The sequence below is a fragment of the Pipistrellus kuhlii genome, unplaced genomic scaffold (assembly GCF_014108245.1).
Source record: "Pipistrellus kuhlii isolate mPipKuh1 unplaced genomic scaffold, mPipKuh1.p scaffold_m20_p_48, whole genome shotgun sequence".
In the NCBI taxonomy this organism is placed as follows: domain Eukaryota; kingdom Metazoa; phylum Chordata; class Mammalia; order Chiroptera; family Vespertilionidae; genus Pipistrellus; species Pipistrellus kuhlii.
Window position 1 is genome coordinate 2,417,165 of NW_023425549.1, and position 15,785 is coordinate 2,432,949.

Below are 15,785 nucleotides of genomic sequence, written 5' to 3' on the forward strand. Positions count from 1 at the left end.
GGTTTCACACTGGTGCTGCCATCAAGCCACATACAACCGAATCCAGGTTAATAGTTCCACTATGGAAACCGTCCATGTTCTAGAACTTTCCACACCACGGACTCGTGTGTTCTCCCAGCGACTTTTCCCAACCGCCCCGTTTTACAGAGAAGTCCCAGAGAAGCTCTCAGGTGGACCAGCTCCTAGCTCAGACTTGCCTAAAGGAGAGACAGCCAGAGCTGCCTGCTCAGGATGGGTCTTCACAGGCACCCCCGGCCTGGGAGGGTGACGGGGGTCCCGGTGGGGTTCCGGTCTGGGTGGGGGTGCCCTTCGGGGCCCTGGCGTGGGCTCTGAGCCACCTCCCAGCTGCCTTCACCATCCGGAGGGTCCTGAAAAGACACCTCCAAAGGTCAAGGCCCTTAGGGGGGAAACAGTCCATTTTCTTTTAAAAAAATAAAAGCGAGGGGAGTGCGATATGTAGCGTTTGTATTCAGCGCCTGGTTCAGGACGAGCCCTCAAACACGGCTGAGAACTGTTTTCTTGGCTTCTTAATTCACATCTCAACGGACTTCCAAATCATCAATAGAGCTTGGCTCCCTAACTCGCGAGGTGAGCAAATGGGAGTGCTGTGTCCTGACTGCCCATTCCTCCGCCCCTGGCTCCACCCGGAGCGCCAAGGGGCTCCCTGGGCCTGTGCTCCCCTGCCCCAGCACTGGGCACCAAGCCCGGCACGCACTGTGCTCAGTGCGTATTTCCTGGGTGCATAAAGGCACTTAGATATGGGCAGAAGGAGCCAGAAAAACATTCTGGTGGGTGGGAGGCTGTCTCAAGAGACAAGCCTGACTGATTTTCAGCCCGGAAACACCTCCTCCCCCTCCCTCTCCTCCTCCCCCCGCCGTGCCCCTCTGCAGGGCGGGGTGGCCACAGGCCCAGGCTGAGGCTGCTTCCTCGCCCCCTCCCGCCTTCAGCACGAGCCTTGGTCCCACCTCGGAAGGAAGGAAGCTGGCATTTATTGAGGGTCTGCTCCGGGCTGCACACTAGGTGGGCGGCTGCACTGGTTTCTCCCCGAGGTCAGCCATGCCACCCACATTGTCCAGAAAGGAAACCCCAGCCCGGAGCGGGAGCAGCACCCCGCGGTGGCACAGCCAGCAGGCGTCAGAGTGGAGGCTCAGACCTGCTACAGGCCCCCCCCTGTCCCCAGGGCTTCCAGCCTGGCCTCCCTGTGGCTCCTGGAGGGGCGGGACCCAGGGGCGGGGCCTGGTGTCTGTCACAGGCAGCGTCCTGGTCCCAGGAGGCCTGTGGGCAGCCCTGGACCAGATTCCCCAATGTGACCCAGGGGCCAGCCCATGTGCCCTGCAAGGAGGGAGCCTGCCACTGTATGCACACACATGCATGCCACCGTGCACACATGCGTGCGCCCCAGAGGCATACACACAGCATCGACTCCAGGCTCAGGGCCCCTGGAGACCAGAGGCCGCGGGCCTCTTCCCACCACAGCTCGGGCGGCCCTGCCTCGCCGCCCGGGGCACGGCCGGTTCTGAACGGCCGCCGGCCTCACTAGCTGGCCTGGGGCCCCGGCCCCGGCCCCGCAGGCGGAGGGGCCATGACCACCCACTGGCGGAGGTAGCTCCTGGGGGGCCCCTCGTCCCTGGAGCCGGTGAAGTCGCACTCCACGGGGCTGCCGCAGTCAGAGCCCGCGAAGCCGCTGTCGAACGTGTCCATGTCCAGGCCGGCCGGGGGCGAGCCCGCCTCGCTGTCAGACGCCCCTCGGGGCGGCCCCGCGCCCCAGGGCGGCCCTGGCGCCCAGCCCGCCTCGTCTTCGAGGGGCAGCATCAGTTTGCCCAGGAGGCCGCCCAGGGGGCCCCCCAGCCCGGCAGGGCCGCCGGCCCTGCCGGCCGCCACACAGCCGCAGGACAGGACCGCGGCCCCCGGGCCCAAGAGCGGGTCCTCGGCGCCCGGGCCGGGCTCCAGGCCGGCGTCCAGGTTCAGCGGGGGGTAGCCATCCTCCCCGCAGGTGCAGGGCCAGGCGCACGGCTCCTCCGCGCCCACCACAGTCACCGTGTCGATGGACACCAGGCCATAAGGCCGGTCGCCCTCCTGGCTGTACGCTGAGCTGCCCGCACTGCCAGTGCTGGGTGCGGGGCCCCGGGAGCCCGGTGCCGGCTCCAGCTCCGGCTCCGGCTCATGGGCGCCGTCAGTTTCCACCAGATCCGCAGGCGCGGGCAGCACCGTGGTCTCCGGCCCCGGCGCTGCGCTCGGTGGGGGGCCGCCGTGGTACATCTCCAAGGGCGAGGGCACCCCGGGGCCCCAGGGGTGCAGGTCCAGGCTGGAGGCAGTGAAGGGCGTGCCCACCCACTTCTGTGGGAGAGAACGGAGAGGGTCATGCATGGGGCGGGGGCCAGGGAGGGTGTAAACGCAGACCCTGGGTGGCTCGGTGGCCTGCAGGGGCCAAAATTCCTCAGTCGTGTCACATGGGGACCAGAGACCCCGAGGTCTGAGCGATAGAGCCCCCTGACCTGTCCCTGTTTTAGTTCCTAAAACCCAGCACTCTCCCGTTTGTGTCCCCACGGGAGTGGACACTCGGCCAGGGCACAGGTCCCGGTTCTCCTGGTCACAGCTGCATCCCCGAGGCTCACACACAGCCCGGCACACGGCCAGCGGCCAGCAAACGTTTAACGGAACGGGAGACCGGGTGGAACGGCCTGTGTGTGCACGGCGGCCAGGGCTGTGGGGCCCTGAGGGACGGAGGCAGCGGCCCCTGAGCACTGAGGACCCCCCTCTGGGCATGGAGTTCCCACCCAATGAGCAGGGAGAATCCCTGAGAGCTGGAACCTTCTCGACGTGAGCCCACCGCCCTCGGAAAGCTCTCCGAACGCGGGTGTGGCCGCCTCCACTGCTTTGAAGTCACTTCTCAGCTGCGTGGCCTTACTCTCTGGACCTCCCTGCACTCTGTGGAGTGGGCCTGCACGGAGCACCCTCGGGGCTGCTGTGAGCGTGACATGGGTTACCAGCTGCCCAGGACACAGCCAGGGCTGTGTGTTCGGGTAAAGGGGATACGAGCTAGAGGGACGTCAGAGGCTCCAGAGGGAGCCCAGGGGAGAGGAGGCGTCCATCCACGCAGGCTGGCATCCACGCTCCTGTGCCGCCCACTATGCCATCTGAGCAGGTCTCCTCCCAGGCCCGGGGTGGGGCCCGCCCTGCAGGGGCTGCGGGAGCTGTGGGTGCAGCCAGAGCGCTCGGAGCAGCTCCAGGCAGCTGGCAGGAGCTCAATCAAGGCGCCAGCCCGCACTTCCTGACTTCCAGGCTCCACCTCACCACATCCTCTCTGTGGGCCCTTCCCGCCACCCCAGAGGGTGCTGAGCGGTAAATGGGCCCAGAGAACGTGGGCACCGCGTGGCTGTCCTGGCTGAAGCTTGTGGGGGGTAGGGGGGTGCACTTTGCAGGCGGTCCGTCCCTTTCCACAACCTGCTCCCTCTCCACCCTCACACCAGGGCGACTAAGAACCAGGAAGCCAACGTGTGGCCAAAGGGTGCCCCCCACCCCTAGTTGGCCCCTGGGGCTGCATGATCTTGGTGAACTCTGCCCTGGAATTACTTCCTGCACTTGGCAGATGCCAAGACCGAAGTCTGGCTTCTGGTCTGGCTGGGCCTGCAGCTGGGGCTGGGGCTGGGGCTGGGCTGGGGCTGGGGCTGGGGCTGAGGCTGGGGCTGGGGCTGGGGCTGGGGCTGGGGCTGGGGCTGGGCTGGGGCTGGGACTGGAGCTGGGGCAGGGCTGGGCTGGGGCTGGGGCTGGGGCTGGGGCTGGGGCTGGGGCAGGGCTGGGCTGGGGCTGGGGCTGGGGCTGGGGCTGAGGCTGGGGCTGGGCTGGGGCTGGGCTGGGCCTGGGGCTGGGGCTGGGGCTGGGCCTGGGGCTGGGCTGGGGCTGGGCTGGGACTGGAGCTGGGCTGGGCTGGGGCTGGAGCTGGGCTGGGCTGGGACTGGAGCTGGGCTGGGCTGGGGCTGGGCTGGGCTGGGGCTGGGCTGGGTCTGGGCTGGGGCTGGGGCTGGGGCTGGGGCTGGGCTGGGGCTGGGCCTGGGGCTGGGGCTGGGGCTGGGCTGGGCTGGGGCTGGAGGTGGGGCTGGGCTGGGGCTGGAGGTGGGGCGGGGCTGGGACTGGAGCTGGGCTGGGCTGGGGCTGGCTGGGCTGGGGCTGGGCTGGGTCTGGGCTGGGGCTGGGGCTGGGCTGGGGCTGGGCTGGGGCTGAGGCTGGGCTGGGGCTGGGGCTGGGCCTGGGGCTGGGGCTGGGGCTGGGCTGGGCTGGGGCTGGAGGTGGGGCTGGGCTGGGGCTGGAGGTGGGGCTGGGCTGGGGCTGGGCTGGGGCTGGGGCTGGGCCTGGGGCTGGGGCGGGGGCTGGGCTGGCTGGGGCTGGAGGTGGGGCTGGGCTGGGGCTGGGCTGGGGCTGGGCTGGGCTGGGGCTGGGGCTGGGGCTGGGCTGGGGCTGGGGCTGGGGCTGGGCTGGGGCTGGGGCTGGGCTGGGGCTGGGGCTGGGGCGGGGCTGGGGCTGGGGCTGGGCTGGGGCTGGGGCTGGGGCTGGGCTGGGGCTGGGGCTGGGCTGGGCTGGGGCTGTGGCTGGCTGGGCTGGGGCTGGGGCTGGGGCTGGGGCTGGGCTGGGGCTGGGGCTGGGCTGGGGCTGGGCTGGGGCTGGGCTGGGGCTGGAGGTGGCTCCGGAGAGGGTAAGAGGCACCAGGGGGTGGTCGGTGGGGCTCTCACCTTGAAGTTCCCGCTGTGGCTCACATACAGGTGCTGGAAGAACGGCTCTGGGCTGGGCACCTGCACCCACACCTTCCACAGCCTGGGAGGGCAGAGCGAGGTAAGCCCCCCATCTCGCGGAGGGCAGCCGCCTCCCCCTCAGAGGCTCCCCCACTTTGTCCTACAGGCGTCTCAGTGCCTCCCAAGACACACCCAGTGACTCCTTTCCACCCTGTTCCCCCCCCCACCCACCCACCCATCCCACTCCCGCCCTGAGCTGCAGCGCCCACATCTGTACACTGGCAGCAAGTTGCCCACGGCTCCTGAAGGCACAGGGCTCCGCCGCCCATGTGCTTGGCAAGCGCTGCCCCTCTGAGCCCCAACCCCTCCTCTAGGACCAGGTGGGCAAAGGGCCAGCTCCGCAGGGATGTGGGGGACTCGGGGGTGCACCTGGCACCCAGAACCAGGAGCACCCAGCACCGAGCACCAAGCACCAGAAGCGCCCTGAGCCCCGGCACTGCCTCCGGCTCTGAGTCTCTAGACTAGGGGTGTCGAACTCAATCAGAGAAGGGGCCAAAATCTAAAATCCAGCCTAAATCGGGGGCCGAATGGTTTACTGAACAGTCATAAACTGTCATTGTGATGGAAACGCAGCGGAGTGCAGTGATGACAGCGCGGTGCGGGCCACATTGCAAGGCCTGGCGGGACGGATTTGGCCCGAGGGCCTTGTGTTTGACACATGTGCGTCACTAGACCCCGCTCTAGACGGAGAGGACCAGGCGGTGCTGCCGCCGGGCGAGGCTCGGCACCGGCACCGGCCGCGCTCTGGAGGCCGGGAGCCCGGGGTGGACTTGCCACCAGCAGCACGTTCCTCTCCAGGACCGTGTCCAGCACAAACCAACACACAACAGGTAAAAGCAAAGCCTCGGGTGGAAGCAGAGCAGGTGGGGCTGGGTCACCCCCTGGCAGTCCCCCGCGCCCCCAGGTCAAAGCTTAACATTCACTGACACCATCACAGCTGAGGCCACTGTTAAGAGCACAGGGTTCAGCCCTGGCCCATGGCTCAGGGTTAGAGTGTCGGCCCGCACATCAAAGGTTCAACTCTCCATCAAGGACACGGACCTGGGCTGCAGGTTTGATCCCCAGCCCTGGTTGGGGCATGTGTAGGAAGCAACCAATGGATGTGGCTCTCTCACACTGATGTTCTCTCTCTCTCTCTCTCTCTCTCTCTCCCCGCCCCCCTCCCTCCCTCCCTCCCGACCTCCCTCCCTCCCTCCACTCTCTCTAAAAGTTCAATGGAAAAAAGACCCTCCAGTGAGGATTCACACACACACACAAAGGCCCGCCTCCTTCCCTCCATCGCTGTGTGCATGGAGCACGGTCCTTGCCGGCTCCGGGCCTCAGAGTCCTGATTCGTCCGCGGAGGCTTTGCCTGCATCGAGCTCACGGGGCGGCTGTGCGGGCTGAGCGGGCGCCCAGCACGTGGGGAAGCGGGAGCCGGCCGTGGTCACCACCACCGTCACTACCACTGTCCACGGCGGCTGTGACCGGCCCTGGGCGGTCCCAGAGGGGCTGCAGCCCAGGCTGACCCCATCCCCACCGCCCCGAGCCCCGGCCTCACCTCCAGGGCAGGCGGATCTTCAGTCCCAAGTAGACGAGGATGGGGAGCGTGAGGACCAGGAAGAGGCAGAGCAGGTCCGCGTGCCAGCCTCCCTTCGGCTCTGGGGAGGAAGCGCACGGGGTCACACGGAGCCCGCTACAGGGGCACGCGGCGGGCGCGGTGGGCGGGGGGTCTGGGTGCAGTGGAAGGCTTCGGTGCCTTGAAGGGAGATGGATGGGGGTTCAAATCCCCCTCCCACCCCACCCCGGGAAAGTGACTTTATCTTGCCGGGCCTCGGTTTGCTCATCTACAAAATGGGGACAATGATGCTTACTTCACAGACCGATAGGCGTGCGCACAGCCTGCCGGGAGAAGCCCCGGCACCCCATGCGGGCCTGGCCAGCAGGGGCTCCCGGACTGTGAAATGGCCACCCCGGGGGTGCCCAGCTGGACATCTCGGGGCTCAGGACAAGGGGTGGCACAGAGTGGTGTCCACCCCGCCTCCCGCCTACCTGCCGGCTGGGTGTGGAAGAGGACCGGGTCGCTCCACTCGCTCCAGGCCCCCCGGAAGGAGGAGCCGGGCTGGGGCCCCGCCCGCACCTGCAGCTCGTAGCTGGAGCCTGCGTGGAACTCCAGGGGCAGGAGGGCGACGCTCCGCACGTCCACGGAGACCAGCTTCCTCCCCGGAGGCTGCGGTGCAGAGAGGGCCGCGCTGTCAGGGCGAGCAGACGCCTGGCCTCCGGCAGGCCCCACCCAGCCCCCTCCCGAGTCCGCACTCCCTCCCTCCCTCCCTCCCCGAGAGCCAGGCCCCACACGATGCTGTGTTCACTCTCTCTGATCCCACACAGGAGCCCTCCCTGCCGGGACAGGGCTGCCCAGGAGCAGCAATGGCCACTCCTGGCCGCGTTCCAGACAGCAGGCATCTATCTGGACAGCGGGCGTCTGAGAGGCTCTGCCACAGGTCTTAGCTGTGGACACCCCGGGGACATTGCACACAATGTTCTTCCCCGGGGACATTGCACACAATGAAAACCTCCAGCTGGGACCATCCTAAAGGGTAGAGGAGGCTAAAGTGCTTCTAAGCAGCGGCCACACGGGACTCTCTGGCACCTCGACAGAGGACCCTGGGCCTTCACCCTGGAAACAACGTCCTTCTGGCCCCGGACTTTTTGGTTATGGAAGTTTCTGAAACTCCTCAACTATGGCTGTCCTAAGTGAAGTGGGGCGGCCCCAAACCCCCACTTCTGAAGCAACCCCTGTTGCCAGACGTGAGGCGGGGCCTGCCGAGGCGCCAGCCCCTTCCTCTGGCAGCTGTGCAGAGGAGACGGGAATGGAGAGGGGACGGGAATGCAGAGGAGACGGGAACAGGAAGGAGATGGTTCTAAGGGGTCTCCTACCCTGGGGAGGAGGGGCGGGGCAGCATGAGGGCTCCGTCCTGGGTGTGACTGGGTGTCCACTCTTGGCTGTGAAGGACCAGCTCACCTGTCTCCCGGGCACTCCCCTCCCACACCCGGATGGCTGCACACACCCCAGCCCCCGGCCCCCCGTTCTCTGCAGGCTCACCTGCGCCCAGGGGTCTCCCCGCTTCCTGTACTGCAGCTCGTACTGCAGTTTGCCCCTGAGCGGGTACGCGTCGCTGGCGGCGCTCCAGGAGACGTTATACTGTCCCGAGAAGGTCACGGTCACATTGGAAGGAGGCGACAGCTTGACTTAAAGAAAACAGCCAGGAGGATAGAACCGGTGAGATTTGTATTCGCTGACCAGGCTCTGGTGGCCCATCCTTTATGTGGTCAGGGTTAGCGGCCCTGGGCGGCTGGCTGAAGCTTCCCCTGGCCTCAGTTTATTCATCTGAAAAATGGGCTGCTTTGTGGGTTGCAAATTCGAAGGCTGCGGCGGGTGACAGGCCCGGGTGAAGCTGGTGTGGGTGCTGAGCTATAAAGAGCCCTCCCAGCGCACAGCGGCCGGGCAGGGACGCAGACCAGTGGCCAGGACGGGAAAACCCCGAGAGCCCAGATGACTGTAGAACTCTCTCCGATGTTCCCGTTAGCTACTGACCCAGAACCTTCCTAAGCCCCCTGTTGGCCACGCCCTCGGGTGGTCTAGTTCTGCTGTCAGCGAGGGGGTCAGTGCTTTGAGCCCCATCGGCCCTGGGACGTCCGAAGACTGGAATCAGCCCGCGTGGGGCTGGGAATGCTCTGCGGAACTCAGGGACACTGCGGGTCTGTCCTGCTGTGGCCAGAAGCTACCAGCTGAGAGCCCGACCCACAGTGGCCCTGAGTGTGCCCGCCCTCCCCTCACAGACACCTCCTGGAAGGTGTGAGAGCGGCGGTCTGGACCACACACTCGACCCCACACCCCCACACCCCCACATCTGTTTTCAACCTGAGCAGGACAGGCCACATTCCAGGCCCCATTTCCTCTCTGGGAAAAGGGCATCCGTTCCTGTCACACGGAGTGGAAGTTCAGGGCCCAAACGAAGCAGAGAAGGGGGTAACGCCAGGCAGCCGGGCAGGCTGCTCCTGCAGGGGAAGCGGGGCCTGTGCCCACTCCGCCTCCGCCGAGCCTGCCACCCCTTGGGGATCTGAGCTCGGGGCAGAGGGTTAGATCTCCTGGGTCAGTGCCGTGCCTGCACTCCGAGACAGAGCCCGGCACACAGTAGGCCCTCGCGGAGTGTCTGTCAAACCCAGATTCCCAAAGGAGCTCTGAAGCTGCCTCCGACGCCGCCCCGCTCACACCCATGCTGAGCGCTCTGTGGGGGCTGCTCTCTCTGCCGTGGGCCCCTCTGAACTGGAATAGCCCCTCAGCCCTCCTCTCTCTTCCCAGGCCGGCTGGCGCTGCCTGTCAGCGTCTTTGGGACCCATTCAAGGGGGATCTGGGGGAGAAACCAAAATGGCGGAATAGGTAGCTGCCTTATTGCAGCCTCACACAACAATTTCAAAAAATACAACTAAAATATAAAGTGGACATTATCCAGAAGTGCAGGAAAGTTGACTGACTGGAAATTCTACAACGAGAAGGACAGAGAAAACCAGACGGAAGATCAGAGGAGCTGTAAAAGCCTAAGGTACGGAGACACGTTGCATGCGCAGAGAGGATGGAGCCGGAGAGGAGGGGCTGCTGAGTGCCTGGCTGGCGTTCCCTAGCGGGAAGGAGATAAAAGCTCCGAACTGTGCTGAACCCCAGTTCTGACAGCACTGAACCCCAGTACTGAGCGAGACCCTCAGGCCCCAGGCTCATACAGAGGGAATCTGGGCTGTAAGGCGGAAGCTCAGGGGAGCTGCAAAAGGTAGAGCCCCCCAGTTGCACACATTGTGCGCAGAGGACAGACTGTTGATTGAGCCTCTGGATTGCCCTAGCAGCAAGGAGACAAAAGCTCCGACTGCTCTTAACCCCACTTCCAACTGCACAGAACCCCAGTTGCGCGCTTGTTGGGGGAGAGACTAGACTGTCTGGTAGCGGGCGAAACTCTAGGGCACCTTTCTCTCAGAGGTGCTTGCAGCAAGTACCAAAGGACACTGAGGAACACTGAGGGCTAACCGGAAGCCAAGGCTGTAGGCTCCACCCTGAAACTCCGCCCCATCCAAGCTGAACACAGAGGCTCTTGCAGTTTTCCAAGTCCAGTTGAATAAGGCTGTCTCCTGGCATAGATACAGCTGATCCTCCCACCCTACCAACTCAGGGAAGCACCAAAAATGCCGAGACAAGGAAACAGATCACAAATGAAAGAAATGGAAGACAAAAAGCAACTGGATATAGAGTTCAAAACCATGCTTATAAGGTTTTTCAAGAATCTCCTAGAAAAGGCCAATAAAATAAACAAGACCTATGAAGATATGAAAAAGGATCAACTAGAAATAAAGAATACATTCTCTGAAATAAAAAATATTATACAGAGTCCTAAAAACAGAATGGAAGATTGCAAGAATCAAGTCAAAGATTTGGAACACAAAGAACTAGAGGATACTCCTCCAAAGAAGCAAGAAGACAAGAGAATCCAGAAAGTTGAAGATAGTGTAAGAAACCTCTGGGACAACTTCAAGCGAACCAACATCAGAATTATGGGCATCCCAGAAGATGACAGAGAGCAAGATACCAAAAACATATTGAAAGAAATCGTGACAGAAAACTTCCCCCACCTGGTGAAAGAAATAGACTTACAAGTCCAGGAAGCACACAGAACCCGAAACAAAAGGAATCCAAAGAGGACCTCACCAAGACACATCATAATTAAAATCCCAAGAGCAAAAGACAAAGAGAGAATATTAAAAGCAGCAAGAGAAAAGCAGGTAGTTACCTATAAAGGAGCACCCATACAATTTCTAGCTGATTTCTCAACAGAAACTATGCAGGCCAGATGGGAATGGCAAGAAATATTCAAGGTGATGAATAACAAGAACCTACAGCCAAAAATACTCTACCCAGCAAAGCTATCACTCAGAATCGAAGGCCACATAAAGAGCTTCACAAATAAAAAAAAGCTAAAGGAGTTCATCACTGCCAAACGAGAATTATATGAATTGCTAAAGGGGGTTCTTTAGGAAGAGGAAGAAAATAAAGATAAAAATTATGAACAACAAATATGTAACTATCAACAAGTGAATCTAAAAACCAAGGGAATTAAAAAACCTGATGAACGATATTAACTGTTGAATATAATAGAATCAGAGGTACGGAAGGGGAGTGGACTGACAATTCTCGGGGGAAAAGAGGAGTAGGGGGTGCGGGAAGAGACTGATCATAAACTGTGCACCTAAGGATGAGGACAGTGCGGGGGGAGGGCAGAGGGTGGGGTGCAAACCTGGTGGAGGGGGAAAAAATTAGAAACTTTTGTAATAATATGAACAATAAAGATTTATTTAAAAAAAAAAAGGGGGGGGGGCTTTTTAAGAATCTCCCAGGGCCCCGGAGGACCCAGGGGCTGGGGAGGCTGCCTGGGGCAGAGTGCTGCCTCCTTCACCGCCGAGCACAGGCCTGGCCTCAGACCCGGGCAGGAGGGGGAGAAAGGGCCGGAGAAACGCCAGGTGCAGGGGCAGCCCTGCCCTGTGCCCTCCTCTGCCGGCCCAGCTCTCAGGGAGATAGGAGGGCACCCCTGCTGGGTAAGCCACCACACCTGGATCTGAATGCTGAGTGAGTGTGCATGTGTGCAGACATGTGCATGTGTGTGCATGTGTGTGCATAAACATGAGAATGTGGGCTTCTGTGTCTGTGCTGTCTAAGCCAGGGGTTGGGGGGAGTTATGAGTGTGAGTGTGTCCGTGTGTGTGTGTGTGTGTGTGTGTGTGTGTGTGTGTGAGAGAGAGAGAGAGAGAGAGAGAGAGAGAGAGAGAAAGACAGAGACAGAGAGAGAGTCTGTTGTGTCTGGGGGATGTGAACCTTTGCTCACATGCTCTGTGGTGTGACATCCACTCAGCAAAGTGGCACAGACCTGGACCCCCAGAGTGAGAATGGCAGACACCTGCTTATCCCTCCCCCCTCTGCTGGGTCCTGGAGGCAGAACCTGCCCAACCTCAGGGCTTGCTCCTTCCTGAGGGTGGGATTCCCGTGGCAGTTCGTTTTTGCAAGCCCCGGGGGACAGGATTCTCACTTCCTGGCTGGGCACCCCGCTTTGCGCACACATCTCACTAAGGCTGCCTCCGGCCCGGCCCTGCCCCGCCCTGGCCCTGGCCCCACACTGACAGCTGCCTCCACCAGGTGCCTTCTGTCCCCGCCTCCTCCCTCCCTCCTGGAGCTGATGATGGGAGGAAACTTGGGGGGCTTTCTCTTGTGACTCAGCGTCCCCCGCTTACCTCATAGTGGGAGACAATCCCAGCGGGCAGAGCTAACAGGGCTCTCGTTCTGCTGAGCAAGGTCCCCGGGCCGAACCAGAGCCGCCGCCCCAGGCCCAGGCCCGGCAGCCCCTGCACCCCTGGCTGCCTGTCAGTGGTTCAGGCCAGGCCCAGCGGCCACCCCACGCCAGCAAACACCGCACCGGCAGGGCCAGACGCCAACAAGAGGCCGGGCAGGGGACAGGAGTGCGGGGCCCCGCCCTCCCGGTCCTCCTCCTCGGGACACTCACTGCTCTCGGCCAGGACGAAGCTGCCGCACTCCTGGGAGCGGTTGCCAGGCGGGTCTGTCATGTTGACACTGAAGATGTCGTCGGCCATGAAGCGGAACACGTCCATGCGGCACCTGTACTCGGCGTGCGTGGCGTTGTGCGCCGCCCGGAGCAGGCTGCAGGAGGTGACCTCGTCCTCTAGCTCTCCGTACGGGTCGTCCCTTCGAGGACAGAGCGGCCGGTCACGGCGCGGCCGGTGGGGCTGGGTGCACGGGAGGGGCTGGCGGTGGGGCTGGCACTCATCTAGTCCAACCCACCCTTCCCCGGGGAAGGTGTACCCTCCGCCGGAGCGTCCCCGGTGGATCAGTCCAGGCTCCAGGCGTGCACGCCTTCACGAGACCAGAACTCGCTACGTCACTCAGAGCAGCAGCTCTCAACCTCAGAAGCGGGGCCGTTCTCGCCTGAATGTCTTCCAGCTCGGTCCCTGTCCCTCCCATCGCCGGGATCACTGTCCTGCAGGCCTCCTTCCCACTCTCCTCCCCTCCAAACTCCACCCAACACCAAGCCAGGAGCCTCACGGAGCACTCGCTGTGCTCCGAAAGCATCCTGCTGGCCGCTGTGTGTGTGTCTGTCCCTCCGGTCCCTCCCGCCGCCGTGTGGCAGCGCCAGGACACCGGGACCTCGCGGCGGGGCCTCTGGTGAGTCACCGGCTCCCACCAGGCGGGAGTGTAACCAGTGCTCTGTGTGAGCGGCCGAGGGAGTGGATGGTGGCGAGGTCTCCCGGTGACCACACTCCACAGAGCTCTCCTCAACGCGGCCCTGACTTTTGGGTTCCCGAGTCTGTTTCTGCATCGTCTACTCTGAGCGAAACTCCGGCTAAGTCAGTCCAGCCAGAATCCCACCCTCAGTACCGAGCTGGGTACCTCCTCCTCCTCCTCCTCTTTTTTCCCCTCCTCCTCCTCCTCCTCCAGCCCCAGGAGGTGTCTGGTCCCCCTGGGCTGCCTCAGCAAGAGCCCTGCTATCGCTTTAGCCGGAAGCCCTCTGACCCCTGATGTTTCCTCCTAGTGGTTTCCCTGCACTGACCCCTCCCTGCTCCTTGGCTATCAGCCCAGCTCTTCCTTGTGCTCCGAGTTGAGCCCAATCAGCAAAAGCCTGTGCAGCGGCCCCTAGCCTGTCAGGGTGGTCTTAGAGTCTGCCCCACCACCCTTGAACAAGTGTCATGAATGATTTTTGTTTTTGACAGCATGGACTTATTAGGGGCCCCTGGAGCTTGGGGGGTCAGGCTGGCTGTGTGACCTAGGGCAAGGTGAATAACCTCTCTGAACTCCAGTGCCCTGGCTTGTAAAATGAGAGTCACACTGGTGAGGACGGAGGTGGCCATTCATGCGAAGCACGTGGCGGGCTGCCTGGCACGGACTGAGTGCTCAGAAACACCGTATGGGAGGCCGGTCCCCTCGGCGTCTCAAAGCCAGCGTCAGGCCTGCGTGAGCGGCAGGGAATGGCCTCAGAGCTGGGCAGAGCGGCCCTGCGCCTCTCAGTTACTCTCTGCACAGGTGCCAGGAGCCCTGGGCGGTCACCTGCAAGATGGGCACAGGGATTCCCATCTCACCGTCCTTCTTGGGGTGAAACCAAATGCTGAGTGAGCCCCTGGGAAGTGGCAGCCCTTGTTGTTAGTTTAGTCCGGTTGTTATTGCTAAGCTACCTGCCTGACACACAGTAGGTCCAGCTCAGCTCCTGGTCTCCCGCGGTCCTGTCCTGGGCCCATGCTCCCCTGAGGCCCAGTCACTTACCAGGTGAGGGTGAGCATGCCGGGGGGGAGGGGCCCCATCTCCAGGAAGCAGGTGACCGTCTGGAAGTAGTCGGTGTAGCAGACGAGGTCTGAGCAGCCCCAGGCTGCAGAGCGAGGGAGAGAGAGGCCTTGGAGGGGCTGGGAGGGGCTGCAGAGTTCCTTGCTCCCCCCGGCCCCGCCCGTCCAGGGTGGAGGATGAGTGGAGGCGGGGCCCCAGGGCGAGTCAGGGACCACTGAGATGAGGGACTGAGGCAAGGAGGTCCTGGTCCCCCAAGATTCCCTGTCTGAGCCCCCACGTGTCAAGGCACTCCTAATGAGACGGAGCTAACTAAGCGGGTCATCTAACCTGTGTCCCATGTTCCACAAAATAAACGCAGTCAGTTTAGCTTTGTTTTAGAAGATCAAGTGCCCGCCCGTGCTGCTCTCCCTGCCTCCTGCCGTTTCCCAGAGATGTGTCCCCTGCTCACGCAGATTCAGGTTCCACGGCCTTTCCTGACTTTCCTGTCACTAATGGAGGCCCAGGTCAGAAGCGGGGCTCAAAGCCCGGCGCGCCCCCTGGAAATTCCTGGGGTCCGCCCTCCCCCTGAGCGAGCAGGCACTGCTGACGGACAGGACAGTCTCCCTGGGGAGGCCTCCGAGGCCTCCCCTGGCCTGGGCTGGGAAATGACTCCTGCTCTCGGCTCCCTGCTGGGGGAGGCAGGCCCTGACCCGGGCACTTTGAGGAGGATGAGGGCTGCTTCGGGATGGAGGTGAAATCAGGGGCCAGAGGGAGTAAAAAGCCCAGCCACCTGGTTGGCCCTGCCCCTGGGCCTGGCCTGTTGGGCAGCCACCTGTAAACGGGGGCCATGGCCCCAGAGGGCATGGAGGTGAGCATGTGCTATTATCACATGTGCAGCCCATGCTCAAGGAAAGCAGCAATGCCAGGTGACCCCAGGAGTCAGCAGACCTGTGACCTGCCCCTGAGCCTCTGGGAGCCAGTTTTCCCAGCTGAGATCTGGGCGGCACTTGGCACGGACCTGGCGGGCTGTGAGGAGTGTGGGCTGAGGCGGTGCTCCGCCCCCATGCACAGCGGGGCTTGCCCCTGGTGCCCACAGTGGGTGCTGTGGCGGGCACCCCAGAGGCCTGTGAGAGCCACGGCCGAGTGCGGCAGCTCAGCAAGGCCCAGGGCAGGAGCCTGGCACCTGTTTGCTGAAGGAGCGACTTGAGGCTCTAGGTCTCTAAGTAAAAACTGGGGAGGAATGCCGATGGTCATCGAGTGGCTGCAGAGGGCCCCTGCCCTCCCTGGCCAGCCCCATTGAGCCTGCGTGTTGCATCCCCCCGCCCCCCACCCCCTACCCCGGGCAGGCCTCCTGGATCTCTCAGCCCTGACCGTGCCCCGTGTCTATCTCCTGGCCTTCCCCAGCTCCATGTCTGACAGCTCTCCCCCCCACCTACAACTGTAGCTTCTCCAGAACCTTCGAGGTTCTGGCTACTTCGGTCCCCACCCCCTCTTCCCCACAGAGCATCAGTGTCTGAGGGCAGCCGGTGCCGGTGGAGGAACTTCCCCTGGGAGAAGCTGAGGTGGGACCAGAAGCAGGACTTCCTCACGGGGAGGGGTTGGGGGGCTGGAGCCCGCCGTGGCAGGCAGGGCCACGGGAATGCAGGGTGCCGTCTCCCA

At 63.0% G+C, this 15,785-nt stretch overlaps 1 protein-coding gene across 1 annotated transcript in view; it reads right to left on the reverse strand.

The window, feature by feature from the left end:
- Positions 1–256: 256 nt before the first annotated feature.
- The window catches only part of IL21R (interleukin 21 receptor), a 36,994-nt gene continuing 21,465 nt past the window's right edge, over positions 257–15,785 (reverse strand). The window contains exons 3-9 of the mRNA XM_036413012.2: positions 14,130–14,232; positions 12,361–12,560; positions 7,870–8,015; positions 6,819–6,996; positions 6,328–6,427; positions 4,728–4,809; positions 257–2,337 (exon numbers count right to left, since the gene is read on the reverse strand). Of these exons, the coding sequence (XP_036268905.2) occupies positions 1,537–2,337; positions 4,728–4,809; positions 6,328–6,427; positions 6,819–6,996; positions 7,870–8,015; positions 12,361–12,560; positions 14,130–14,232 (1,610 nt within the window). The 3' untranslated portion in view covers positions 257–1,536. The remainder of the gene's footprint in view (positions 2,338–4,727; positions 4,810–6,327; positions 6,428–6,818; positions 6,997–7,869; positions 8,016–12,360; positions 12,561–14,129; positions 14,233–15,785) is intronic.